This window comes from Pygocentrus nattereri, chromosome 13 (assembly GCF_015220715.1).
Source record: "Pygocentrus nattereri isolate fPygNat1 chromosome 13, fPygNat1.pri, whole genome shotgun sequence".
NCBI classification, from domain to species: domain Eukaryota; kingdom Metazoa; phylum Chordata; class Actinopteri; order Characiformes; family Serrasalmidae; genus Pygocentrus; species Pygocentrus nattereri.
This window is the reverse complement of record NC_051223.1, coordinates 29504560-29519193: the sequence shown is the minus strand read 5'-3', so window position 1 is coordinate 29519193 and position 14634 is coordinate 29504560. Positions and strand designations below refer to the sequence as shown.

Genomic DNA, 14634 nt, shown 5'->3' with positions numbered 1-14634 from the left:
GAGACAGAATAACAGCATCAGAATGTATTAACATTTTCCACTCCTTAACAATGTTCTTGGACTTCTAACTCTACATGGCTGTAAGCTTACCTTCAGCATATACTCCCCTTGCTTCTTGAATACTACATTATAAGTTTGCCCTGTGTAGGCAAACTGGACAAGATTATCAGTAATCCAGGTATACTTCACAGATGAGCCAGTGGCCACTGCTGCTGTGAACCCCTGTAGAGAAAGAAGAAAAGAGAAAAGAAGAGCCTACTGGGCATTTTATCAGACACAACTACTTCGTAGGTGTACAGTTACAGACTATAGGTCATCTTTCTCTATGCACAGTTTGTGTGCATTAGTATTAGTGTGCTCTTCAGTGGTCAGTTTCTGACTACAGGACCACTATTGGCTGTATATTTTTAAATTAGGGGCTGTTCTCAAACCAGGAGTGACACAGAGGTGTGTGAAACCTTTAGAAATACTGCTGTGTCTGGTATATAGCATAACATCCAATAACATGTCACTATCATGTTAGTGTTACTGCTGTGCTATAAATTGTCCACCACCCAAATAGTATCTGGTCAGCAGTGGTCCTATGTTGGTTCATTTCCGTTGATGGAAAAAGGAACAGAATGGCTGATACAGTCTGTATTCCGATCAATTGCACCTATAAAAAAGGCCACTGAGTGTAGATGCAAGGTGAACTAAATGAACTGGCAGCTTGATGTAATTACTATGCCTTGAAACGGCTCATATCCTATAATTTTATATTTTTTCAGGTATTTTAATTTTGGACCCTGAAGTACATCTATGGCATGTGTATTTTTTTACGAATCATGTATTATTTTCATCTTCTCATTATATCTCACAATTAAACAGGCAGTTTTTTAAATATATCTTCAAGACTGAGTAAATGAACTCTGATTGGCTGCCCTGTAGATGAAATAGGCAGATTTTTGTTAGTGTCTTTTTTGTGACATCACAAGAGCAATAAATTCATTGCAAGATTGCATGGACTGGGGAGTGCATTTGCATACATGATTGGCTGCACTGTATTGTCCCTCTTTTTTGTTTTTGTGATATCACAAAACTAGTGAATTCCAAATGGGACATTTTTGCTGCTGTTTCCATATATGCATTGTGTGGGTGGAGAGGTGACACTACTATCATTTACACACTATATGCATTTTTTGTTTCAATATTTTTTATGATCTGTCCCCTTTACTTTGAAGTGGAACATTTGGGAGTCCAATGAATAAAAGACTGCATGATAGCTCATGCTTCTTACCAGTTGAAATGTTATTAAAACTATGTAGAAATGATGATAAATAAGAATAGGAGTACCTGTGGTATATCCACCAGAACCCTATGGAAGCCCTGTGGCTGTACGTTCAGTCCTGTCACTGGAATATGAGCTTGTAGTTTTACACTCAGCATCTGGGTGTTGAGTGTGTTTGAGGCAGTGATGTTAAGAGTTTGTTCCCCTTGGGCAGAGAGCTTTATGTAAATATATGAGAACCACACATCTGGGGTGTCCCTCTCACAAACTGCCTGAATTTCAGACATATCTGGAGGGCAAGACAGTTGGAAGGGGATTCCTGTTCTGAACACTGGGGCTGACCATGCACTTGTAGCATTGTGTCCTGAAAGGATCTTGACGATTATTATTGTTCGGACATTGACTGGCAAATGTATTTGGTTTTCTTTGTCCAGCACAGGATACAGAACATGAAGTCCTGAGACTGGGGTTTGTGGTTTGACCAAATGGGTTGTTGGTGTTGTAGTTTCTATCCTGAGGTCACTCTGTGTGCTGCTAAGAACTGGTGGAACACCATAGACAAGCATAGAGTCCTCATAGATCAGCTGCAGGTCACACACCACATTGTCCACCCACTGGCCTCCATCTGTTGGGACAGACACACCAACCTCTACCCAGCCTCCTAACTCAGGTCCAGGCAAGTAGAGGTAGCTCTGTCGCCAAGCAGAGTTCAAGCTGCTCACACAGTGAAGAAATTCTCCTGCTTTTCTACTGTGCTGCACTGCTATAATATCATCTGGATATACAGAGATGCCTTTTTCTTCAAATGTTACCTGCGAGAATAAGAAAAAAATATGATGTGATTATTCATTTTAAATATGACCCTGTATGTAACTAACATAAACCACAGTACCGGTCAAAAGTTCTAGCAGGTTTAATTTTACTGTTCTCAATATTTTACACTAGTACTGTTGACATCAAGGCTATGAAATATCATAAATAGAATTATGCAGTGACCATTTCTCCATTCATCATGAAACCTCTCTGAAGCAATTTGATGTGAAATGTTTAATTGTAGCAAAACTTATCAATTAAACTTCTTCACAGTATATTCTTAATCATTTAATGTAGTAACTCTCTATGACAGAGTAGAGAAAAACACTTTGGACATCTGGATCCTATCACCAACACTGTGAACATTAATGACTCAATTACGTCTCTCTAGAACAGAGCATTTCACGTCAAACCACTCTGAATAACACTGTTTACATCTTACAAATTAGTTGAAATCTGTGAAGTTGTATAGAAGCATGACAACAGAATTATTCACTGCATAAATCTACTTTGTTTGAAACTCAGACTTTTCATACAGTCATCAACCTCACTATGTGTATTTGCCTTAGAAACAAATTTGAAGTATTTATTAGGCATAAATCTTTAGATGAAAATGTCTAAGATAAAGGAAGATATAAATGTAATCAGGTGTGTCGAAACCTTACTGTACTTTAAGGATCTGATTCTCCTTTTATCATCAGATCTCTAATGAGCTTTAATGTCAAATGAAATGTGAAATGCAAGTCAGTTATTAGTACTCACTCTGAGGTGGACAGGTTCAGATGCTGGGAGGATTTTCAGGGACACGTCTGCCATCATATGGTAGAAGGGAGGCACTGCAGTGTAGCGGGGAGGCAGAGGAAAAACCAGTCCTGCAGCAGAGGAGTGATAAGGGCTACATGGGCTGGTAACTGGCAGGCAACTTTCCAGCAGGTGGCACCAATAAAGTCCACTTATACAAACACCAGTGGTGTTGCACATAGGCTCCTCTGAGCAGCAGCTAAAGGGGTTTAGGAGAGAACTACAGCCTGAAAAACAGAGACAGAGTGAGAGAGAGAGAGAGAGAGAGAGAGAGAGAGAGAGAGAGAGAGAGAGAGAGAGAGATTTGATGTATGTCAGCTTAACCAATCCTAAAGCTCTCTTAAGGAAACCCAGTATTTACAGTTACCACCCAATACCTGCTTTAGCTAATCGCTCCTTCATTAAATTAAATCAATTAATCTCTCTGGAGTTTACAGAGAACCTGTATTTTTCTAACCAAGATATTAATAATTTTTTCAATAACAATAAAATCTTGTTACTATTTTCTGTGTTTATGTTTATGTGTTCTTGCCTTGTGTAGTTTTAAGGGCAAAAACACACTTACTTCCTTACTGGCTGTCTAAAACAGTGACACAGAAGGGGAGAGTGGGGCGCAGTCTAACACAGGGTAACATGGATATTTTTGTAGTTAAAAAGGTTCAAGGAGAGCATGCTTTTAGCCATCTCATGTTCACATAACAATCAAGTTTCAAGTTTTAACAGCAATCCCTCAGATATGTCTTGAGCTTCAGCTTGTTTCTGTGCCTTAAAATTTTTTTTCAATAAATAAATTCGGAGCATAGGGCTAAAATACAGTCTTTATACAACAGACATATCCATATAAATCCATAGAAATTTAGGAACTTTTATTCACACAATCATCAAAGCATAGTATACATATTACATGTCAGGTAAATAAAATACATGAAAAAAAAATTTCCCTTGTTTGACAGCATCTTTTCACTATTCATATGTATTTTGATGCATTTCATTTCATATATTTAGGTTGGAAAGCTTGCCTGGCTCTAATATAATTGACCTCTTTTGAGCTAATTGCATTTTGCATCGATTCACCAGACATTTTAGTTACTCCTGCAACTAACCCTGTCTGTTACAGTTAACCCAGCATATGGGGTAAGTCGCAATGTGTGCAGGTATGGAATTGTTCATAAATGGTAGATAAGGTTCATACTTTAATTTGTAGTAGGGATATATAAGTTGTTTGTATAAAAATGTTCTACCTTGCTCAAATATCTTTAAAATTCTATATTAAAAATATAAATTAGTTGGGTTGTGCCCAGCTCTCCCTACTGTAAGTACTTTGAAAATCTAGATTGCTCATGCCCATGTTCCCTGCAGCACAGCTAATCCAACTTAAGAGGGGCTAGATAATCAGTTGGTGAACCACTGGGATAGATCCAGTGCTTGGGAAATAGATACTGGATCGCCAGAAGCAGGAATTAAAAAAAACAGAATTTCAGAATATTATGAAAGCAGTACATGTTTTTCATTGATCTAAATCTTACCTGGGGGCACTAGGTAATGGGTTGGACTGCAGTAGGGTCGTAATATCTGCACTCTTGCCATGGTTAGCACTTGACTGGGCTGAGATACCAAATCTAAAGAGACCACTTGGCCTCCATGACTAAACCAGAGCCCCGGAAATAACATCATCTGTACAGACAGAGCACAATCAACCATACAAGGTCATAATTTTGTAAGACAGAGCAAAGTACATTATAGAATATAGTCCATTCAGAAAAAACACTGGATGAGCAAACCTTTGGACATACTGTGTAAATTATTAGACTACATTCATTAATTAATGTCACAATGTGCTTTGTCCAATCTGGTGTTTCTCGCCTTGTTCTTTATTAGAAATACACTTGAACTGTGTGTACCTACTTCCACTCTCTGTTGCTCTAGGTCTGGTGGCGAAGGTAATGCAGGTAACTGGGACTGTGTGTATGTGCCTGACATTAGTGGCACTCCTATCACATAGCTGTCCATCGATGGCAAAGACACTTGAGGGAAAGAAAAACAGTTTAGTGCTTTTTGTCAGTGGTCAGATTGGTACTTCTGTATCTGTATAATGGATGTTGTCCATCTGCTGCTAATTGTGAAATATTGGTGTAACTTCTGTTCAATAGCACACAACACTCAATAATAAGGTGGCTTTTCAGATTATTGTGCCATTGCTGAAAATTTGCACATACTGCTACAACTATTACTACAACTATTACTACTACTACTACCACCACTACCACTACCACTATTACTGCTATTACTACGACTACTACCACGACTATTACTTCTACTATTACTACTACGACTACTACCAACACCACCACCACCACTATTACTACTACTACTGCTACTACTACTACCACCATTATTACTACTACTACCACTACCACTACTTCTACTACTACTACTTACTTACTACAAGAAAAATAATTTATAAAGAAAACTACTCAAGTAAGAGTTGCTTACTGGAAAACTACTTGAGGGAGTTTTTTTTGCATATCCACTATAATAATTTCTGAGCTAACTACATCCCTGGAAATGATCTGTATAACCAAACTAAAGTAAAACATGATATTACATGAGTAAATTGTTTTAGAAAGAGTCTTGAGATTATTCAGAGTATGCTCTGATAGTGCACATTCACATTGTGTACACTGAGAGACAGACATACACACAGACTGAGTGTAAGAGAGACAGCAGACTCACTGTGATGAACTGACAAAACAGAAGTCTCTGATGAGGTTTGATGTTGTTTGTAAGGTGAGATCAAGGAGTAAATATTTCTTTGCTCATGCATTTTAAGTAATTCCACAACATTTTATACTCAGACAGAACCATGATCTGATTACAGCACAACACTTTTAAAAATCTGGCGAGTGATGATCTGATGTCTTGGCTTGTGCCTCACATGAGGCAATGTTAGTTTCGTCTGTGTACAGTCTGCGTGACAAGAGAATCTCACATACAGCATTAAACATGCTCATATCTCACTACTTGCAGTGTGTTCACATTACTGTTTAGGCAAGTATATCTAGATTTAATCTGGATTAAATCTAAATTTAAGATAAAATTCATATGACAGCTATTCACCTCCAAAATGTGACAAAAGTGTATTTTATAAGGGTAAACTGCATGCGTTGACACGTATGTCAACTACAATAACTGACAGGCACTTGCAATAAAATATACAGAATGGCTTTTAAGGTTTTAATAAATAGCTGCCATGTTATTCTAAAACAACAAAGTAAGAAGAAAATGTTAAAAGGACACAGTGCCTGTTCAGCTGGGAGTCAGCTAGTACTGTTGATACACTTCAGGGTGGAGGTTTAGTTGTTAAACTAAGCTAACAGAGATTTCGACAGGTTTTGGGAGGGACATTTGTCAGCTGATTTTTACATTTTTTTTAGTTAATTTGAAATCACCATTTGGATAAAGTTTCTTCTGTGTGTTTCTTTCTTCACTAAACTTGCCATCTCTGAACACAACAGGGCTGAAGTGTTCTTGCAACTCCTATGTTTTTGGCTTTCAGAACTGAATTCTAATTGTTTTATGAACCTGTACATAAACATTTCTCCATAAATTTTACATTCATAATTAAAACTTATGTAAAAGTACATGAGTAGAACTAAAAAAAAGTGTTGTTAAATGCACAAAATAAACTTAAACTAGAATGAAAAGTATATTATGGTGACCTATTTAAAATTTGTGGTACCTGATATCTCTTTTCCACAGATAAAGTGATGTTCTTTGTTGCATGGGCTGTTTGTCCATTGTTTCAAACCCAACACCATCTGAGAACAAGTTCCTTTCTCTCTGTCTTCATGCTGGGAGATAGGGGGTCCAAATCCATGGTGCTGACCAGTTCTAATTTCATTTCTCAGCCAAACCACAGCAGGTGCTTCTCTGGAAACAGTGAGAAAGCACAGAGATGTATTACAACAGCTTGAAAAACATTATAAATCTCTTTTGCCACGTACTGCACAGAGAACATCAACCACTGATGCTCATTTCTAAGCTCAAGCTTAAGTTTTCCCTGAAATGAAAGTGGGACTTGATTGATAAGTTGATAAGAAAAAAATGAACATGTAGCAAAACCTTACAACTGAAATGACTTGTCTATGAAATCCTGAACGCTTGGCTTATCCACCACAGCAATGTCTCCTCCTTTCCATCTCTGACAAAGATCTCTTGCCTCCAGCCAGGTTGATGCAGATGCTGAGATCCAGTAGCAGTGTAAACCGTCTTGGTCAATTTTGGACCTTTTTGGACAAGAATCTTCATCTGGAGGATGAGATTTTATAAACAGTGTGTTAATTAATCTGTTAAACATCAATAGAAACACAGAAAAAAACTCTGAAAATGCTGAGATCCAAAAATAGCTGCATCCTCTGGGAGAAAAGCAGTTAAAACATCTCACCGCTGTAGCTTGTGACAGCACTGAGGATCCAGAAGAGAAGCAGGTGCACAACAATCGCCATTTCATTGGTGTCCAATGTAGATCATTCCCACAAATGTTGATGAATCATACAAGAACTACAGTGTAATCCCGTTTATAGTCTGTCTCTATCCCATGGATTAGTTCCTGCTCTCAGGGCTCCTCTTCCCTTAGTGCTCTTTGTCAGTGTCTTCAGTCATATAAAGTTCACTGTGGTTCTCGTCTTTAAAAAGTCCCCTCATTCTCTCTGGTCTCTGCCCTTTCTCTTTCTTTCTTGTCCTGTTCTTGCTCAGTGACTTATTAGCATTGTGTTCAACATAGCATTGCCCCTCACCCCCTTTTAAAGTATTTGGATGACTCTTGGTTTGTCTCACAGCAACAGGCCTATGAGTGCAGAGGACAGAGGAGGCCTCATTAGCATGCTGTAAAATCTCCCCCTGGTGAATAGGCAGTTAAAGTCACTGAGACAGGTTAAACTCTTCTCATACACCATTATCCATTTAATAAAAAAAACATTAAAAGGGTAGATAGTCAAAAGACATCTATATGAGTAGCAGATCGTCTGTTATGAAAGCGCATTGCAATCAGGTTTTCATCTTGAATTGTGAAGATGGCGCTTGAAAAGACTTCAGCAAGTGGTTTTGGGAAAAATCTTAATGCCACTTGTCTCAGAAGCACATCTGTGTAAATTTTACATGAACTCTCACAACACCTTAGCACTTCAAACACAAGCTTTCTGAAATATAGAAAAATACAGGACAGGTGCAATGCTTGTTGCTAGGCAACAGTTCAGCTGGAGTAACAGTTGAGAGTTAATGTAGACATTTATGCAACAACTGATATGTGCCTGACATCTATACAGAGCTATTATAGGCAAAATGGTATTATTACCAGGGGGAAACTGTACTTGGGCCCATAGTGTGGTGGAGGTGACCTATAGTGACCAGCCCCCTTTATTGGAGCCCCTAATATAGATACTGACCCAAATGCATACCCATAACTTATAGAAAGCTCCAATTTCCTTACAATCTCACCTGTTAGTTTCCATCAATGCTACAGCCCTGACATCTATTTATCCCCTCTTATTTATAACATATCTCATTCATAGTAACTGTTTCAAATGGAACCTTCATAACCTGCAATATGATATTTATTATTCATGTTAAGTTATTATTCATGTCAAGTTAACATTTAACTTAATGTTAGACGCTAGTGGGTAGAGTAATTTTTTAAACATAATAGTAAGTAAACAAACAAAATTACAGTTTTTTATATGTATGAAAAGTATTATTTTTTGTATTTTTTGGTCCAGTTTATTTTGCTGAGCTGGGATCCATACAACCTTTCTTACACTAGTAGCCAAACATTTTCATAGTGGGTAATGAAAACATAAAGGTTTCATTTTGGATTTTTGTACAGAGCGAAAGCGCAAAGTCTCAAATGTTCTATACATCCTGTTCCTACAGGAACACATTCAAACCTGGCACAAACATGTGTTGAATTTATGGTGGAAGAAGTTCAACAGCTTTTTATAGAGGCTGCAACTGCTAAGAAATAGCAGCATAAATTTTAAGGAGCTTTTCGACCAACTTTGCTTTTGTAGCTCTAAACCTGATAAAAGAGAATTCATTAATCTGCAATGTCCTCAAGAAAACCCGCATGATTAGCCTTGTTTTTTGTTGGTTGCACTCATTATACCATGAGAGACTTCACACGTGTCCAGGGCTCTCATTAGTTCGAATTTGGGTAACGTGCATTTAGGGGAAAAGAAGAAAATACCAGCGAATGCAGAAGCGGAGAAACAAATCTCCATGGTGATGAGGCACAATTAAACAGCCTGCTCCTCGTCCTCCTCCTCCTCCTCCTCCTCTCAGTTGCCATTCTTCTGCAGCCAAAGAGGACAGAGTCAATAGCAGTAACGCACTGGTGCGCAAACACTGCAAGGCAGGCTGTAGAAGGACAAAAAGGTCAATGTTACCATGCTGAAAGTTTTAACCCAAACATCTGATTTTTCCATCAATACTACCTTGTGATAGAATAAAACTGGAAATCCTTCTGGGTCACAGAGGGTGCTGCAGCATATCCCAGAGGTTAAAGGGCAGAAAGCAGGATATTTACATGTACAATTACGTCATTTGGCAGACACTCTTATCCAGAGCGACTTACAATTTGATAATTTTTACACAGGAAGGTGAAGGTAGTGTTAGGAGTCTTGCCCAAAGACTCTTATTGGTATAGTGTAGGGTGTTTATCCAGATGGGGATTGAACCCGTCTATAGTGTAGAAGGTAGCGGTGTTACCCACTACACTACACCAACCACTACACCTTGGACATGTCACCAGTCCATCGCAGGGCTAGTGACCCCAGTTATTGGATATTTTTTTAAATCAGTGTGAAACTATTTTTGTTTGGGTATCATCCAACTTGGCCAGTATAACCCTGCTCAATATATGCTAAACAGATCAATGAAAGTTCATAGAAGGGTAATGGCAACACATTTTACACTGAATGGTGTACATTTGGAGCTTCTGTGGCTCCATTTCATAGAAAGCCTTGCATCATAATGAGAATTGTAATATTCTTTATTCTTTTGGCGTGACCTTCTACGTACTCATAATATATATATATATATATATATATATATATATATATATATATATATAAACAATAATAAAAAGATTTTTTCTACATATGATACAAATGGTGTAGAAACAAAAATAAAGACAATTTTTTAACAGCAATGATATAAATTACCTACCTTCATACAAGAATCTTTCAAGTCTTTCTTCGGTGACACTTTCAGCAAATGCAGCTGAAACTGACTTGCTTTCCTAACTCCTAGGTAAAACCACTAAATTACAGGAAATCATGACACACTTCCAAGGCGAATTTACAATAAATCAACCCATTTTCTCTTAAACAGGCTACCTCATCTCACACATTCCCGGAGTATTTTTTCTTTTGGACAAATGCTTTTAGCATTGTTGTTACTTTGTTTTGTGCACCAATGATTAACATAAGCTAGAACAACAAAAAGCTAGAACAAGAAAAAGCTTTTTTCCCCCATATAATAGAGGACTCTATCTATATGAGAGGCTGAAACAACAACCATTATCCATATTATTTGAACATTTGTATAAAGGAAATCTAGTCTAAGAGCAGCAGCAAGCAAAACTAAAACTAACTCAGTTATGCTTAAAGGTGTGGCAAACAGGTTGGCATCCTATTCTGTAGTGACAAACAGTTATGAGACTAAAAACGTCCAAGATGAAAAATTCAAAATATAGTTTGTTAAATTCAGCGTGTTATTTCATATCATCTGTTGCTCATATCATTTCATTTGATCACAGTATCTGGATTGTAACAGAAAATGGCTAGATTCAATAAGAAATGGGAAGGATCCTTTCCTGACTCTCTAGCCTATTTTCAGTACACCTCATACTTCTTTGCATGTAACTTGCACAGATTGTGAAATCATGCATAATTACGGCAGAGGTTTTGCATGTGACTCCCCTGCTTTAAATCAGTTTCAGCACCGGTTCCTGAATCAAGTTAATAAATCATCTTGGTAGTCCAAGTGTATTCCATTATTAGTTGCAGCATGCATGCATACTAATCTTTCCTCTGCACCTTTTCTGTTCTCCATACCTTTAATAGTCAATGAATAATGGTTCTTGCTGTCCTACTAAAGTGACCCTGAGAAAGTTTAAAGGGGGCTTATGGTGAGAAACCAAATTTGCCCACCCCCCACCCCCTTTTTTCTTTTAAATAGAAATGGCCTTGAATGTAAAAATTCAACATTCTCCCCCAGTCTGCACTGATCATTCATATTTGGTAGCTAAGCTTAAAAAAAAAAAAAGACATTTTTATAATTTTAATATATTTATATATTATGACCTATTCAGCTTAGAGCTGTAGCAATTCTTACTATAAGTTGTAAGGACTGTTTCATCCTGTGCTGCTTTTGAATGAGATAAAATACAAGGCAACCCATCAGATAATTAACATATCTTAAAGGCCCAGTAACACAAACTGCCAGTTCAATTCTAAAGGGTTAATAAAGAGAGGTTGGAAAATGCTCATGTGAAAATTAATTCTGATTGTTTTTGGGACATAAAACCGCACAGATGTCATAAGTGGGGGGAAAAGACCACAGTTGGAAAAATCTAATACATAATTGGGAAATTGATTCTTTAATGGAATCCTAAAGTGTGTTGCTTTTTGGTTAGAAATAATCTTGTAAACGCTGTAACCATTTCACAGATGATTTTGTTCAAGGTTTGAGCAGCACGTTTATTCACAAGAGTGGAAAAAGTCATTTGCTGTTTTATCAATGGTGAGGCTTTGAACACATATCAAAACAATTCTGAAAGTCCACAAAACATCCATGCACAGTTCAGGGTAGCTGCGCAGTGAGTCTCTTTCAAACCATGTCTATTAGTTTGAAATTGTTTTCCTGCTTTGTGGGAACGATGTTGATGAAGGACTTGTAGAGAACAGCTCCTTTTGGAAGCTTTGGGATCACATTCCTGGCTTCAGGACTGTGTGGGCGAGGAATGTAGACCTCCTTGGTGAACCTGACAGTGCCGTCCTCCAGTGCATACAGCGTGTTATTTGTTCCAATGCCAACCTGTGAGAGAAAGAAAGAAAAAAAAAGTGGAGCAACTTGGGATCAGTTTGTATTGTACCTTCACTCTTCAGGACTACTTATATAAAACAGCTCTGCAATAACTGTTGGAAAATATGTGAAATATGGAGCATGCTATTGATTGTATTAGATAAGATACAATGTAAAAATGCTTAGTTCTGAAATAAATGCTTCTTGTGCTATCCAGCAGTTTGACTAATTTTATTCAAGTCAAATAAATACTCTGACTAAAAACTAGTGAAAATAAAGAATAAAGAACAAAGGCAATACATTTTAATCTCAAACCTCATACTTTAAATCAACATCTGTTCTGTTCCAGCTTTTTTACAGTGTAATTTACTTTCTTTTTCACAAAGACTGTCCTAGAACATAAAGTCTTACATGAGCTCCTGGATGCCACCGTGTTACCCGTTGTGTTGCCAGGATATTGCCAGCATGAACAAAGTCACCTGAAACACATGAGACCAAGATTTAAGTACAATATGAGGGGAAAATGAGGGCTAACTTGGTGTGTCTTTCTGAGTTTACATGTAGAGAGCAAAACAGAAATAGATGTACATAAACTATGGAGTTGTATAGGCAACCATGGAAAAGTTGCCAAAAATGGATGATGATCAGAGGAGAGCTTTAGCAGTTTCAGTTGTTTACTTAAGATGGAAAAAGGTATTACGATGATGTATCCTCTTCATTTTTTGTTCTATAATACTGGATGGGCCTGGACATCAGTAATGAGACATTCAGTATCCATGGTGCTCCAAAAAAATCCACCACCACAGACAACAATAAATACTGGTTTGATCACTCTGTTGACCATGGCAGAAGTGTCCGCTGCTGCTCCATTAAAAACAGAATATCTGGTTTGCCTTTGACAGTCTACTATCGAGTACATGCAGCATAACTCTAAAGAGAACTGCACAGAGCTTTCTGTATGCTCACATTTCACTCTTCATACTCTCTTACAGCAGAGAGCTACAAACAATCCAGGATTAGTTTTTATTGTGGGAGAATCCTGAAATAATGAGAACGTTAACAAACTATATACGTTACCGTCTTGTTTCTTGAATCCATATCTGCGCCCAGGACTCTTCCCACCCAGGTTTTTACTGCTCCCTCCAGCTTTCTTAGAGGCAAATCTTGCTGACACTACCACTGCTGGCGTTTGATGTGATGTGAGAAGACCTACAGAGACAAAGAAAATGTTCATTTTCAAAAGATCTGTGTGTTTTTCATGACTGAATCAGTTGTGGCTCTTTGTTACATGTCAGATCAGCACAGATGCGGGCATTAGATTAGCTATTCCATCCCAGAGGTGATCCATTCCAGTTTCGGGACTCTCCACACCATGGAGACCACGACCGGTCCATGACTGTAGTATATGAGCTGGATCAGGTTTGTTTGGTCAGGGAATAGGTTGAACTGTTCAGAGCAGGAGAGCCACAGGACTGGAGTCCAGAACTACTGCACCCAGCTCAATACAACAAGCTACAGAGACTGAAGTGACCGTGAAGAGGCTCTAAGGCTGAAGCCGTCCGCCTGGTTGATGGCTGCTCTGTGAAGCGCTCAGTTTTCAGCTGTCGGCTTTATAAAGTGATGAGCGAGAGTCGCGCGCTCACCCGAGCAAATACCGGCTATTATTATACAGCAACGGCTTGTTTCAAATACCCGCTTGGCTACATGCACCATGTGTAGTTTGTCGTTACAGCAAACAGTAGAAATAACTGGTTTTATAAGAATACTTACCACCTCTAGGTCGTAATAACAGGGACACGAGCGCAGCCATGTTGGAGTACACAACGTTACTGACGCTGATCCAGTTCTCGCGAGATTTTCACTGGCCCAGCCCAGGCTCATTAGACTTTTAATCAGTAGTAATTTCAGAATCAGAATCAGAATCAGAACCAGAATCAGAATCAGAACCAGAATCAGAATCCTTTATTGATCCCAGAGGGAAGTTGCAAAATGTAAATTTAAAAGTTAATTTTAAACCACGTGTCGAGCGTCTTCTGTAGATCTTATCTATTTGCCTAACACAGAAAATAACATAGATAATAAACATTACAACATTTACTATGACTGTTATTTAGCTACTTCATCATCATCATCATCATCATCATCATCTTCATCTTCTTCTTCTTCTTCTTCTTCTTCTTCTTATTATTATTATTATTATTATTATATTTTTATTATCTACATTTTAAAAGGATAGTTTATCATTTGTAGATGGTTTGAAAAGCCAGACACAGTATACGCTTTATTTGATTACTTACACAACAATCTCATTTTCACTCCTGTTACAGCGGATTCTATAAAAGCATACTGTAACTAGTCAGTAACTATATGTTTTCTTTAAATTATTCCTAAGTACATTCTAGACGGACTTGTACTTCTCTGAGATTTTTCAACTTAATACTCGTTATTCTTACTCCAGTTGACCTGCTTCATTTTAGACGTTCTCAAGTCCGTTTTTCGAAGCTACCTGAGTCACTATGAACTGAATTCACACCATTTAAGACTTAGGAAATAAAGTAATTTACGCTTCTTTTGGACACCAATACAAGTCGAGTGTTCCAGCAATATTTATTTATTTATTTATTTATTTATTTATTTATTTATTTTTACATACATGTATACATACATACAGA

At 37.7% G+C, this 14634-nt stretch overlaps 2 protein-coding genes across 2 annotated transcripts in view; both read right to left on the bottom strand.

Moving 5' to 3' along the window:
* pkd1b (polycystic kidney disease 1b) overlaps positions 1-7386 on the bottom strand; it is a 36890-nt gene extending 29504 nt beyond the window's left edge. The window contains exons 1-8 of the mRNA XM_037544291.1: positions 7326-7386; positions 7009-7189; positions 6621-6811; positions 4787-4905; positions 4408-4555; positions 2843-3108; positions 1333-2079; positions 91-222 (exon numbers count right to left, since the gene is read on the bottom strand). Coding sequence (XP_037400188.1) covers positions 91-222; positions 1333-2079; positions 2843-3108; positions 4408-4555; positions 4787-4905; positions 6621-6811; positions 7009-7189; positions 7326-7386 — 1845 coding nt within the window. The remainder of the gene's footprint in view (positions 1-90; positions 223-1332; positions 2080-2842; positions 3109-4407; positions 4556-4786; positions 4906-6620; positions 6812-7008; positions 7190-7325) is intronic.
* Positions 7387-11616: 4230 nt separating this feature from the next.
* On the bottom strand, positions 11617-13809 carry mrpl27 (mitochondrial ribosomal protein L27). The gene is made up of 4 exons (XM_017700900.1): positions 13733-13809; positions 13040-13171; positions 12374-12441; positions 11617-11974 (listed from the first exon to the last, which is right to left on the bottom strand). Exons 1-4 carry the CDS (start codon positions 13770-13772, stop codon positions 11768-11770), a joined length of 447 nt encoding a protein of 148 aa, XP_017556389.1. The 5' UTR covers positions 13773-13809; the 3' UTR covers positions 11617-11767.
* Between the last annotated feature and the right edge of the window lie 825 nt (positions 13810-14634).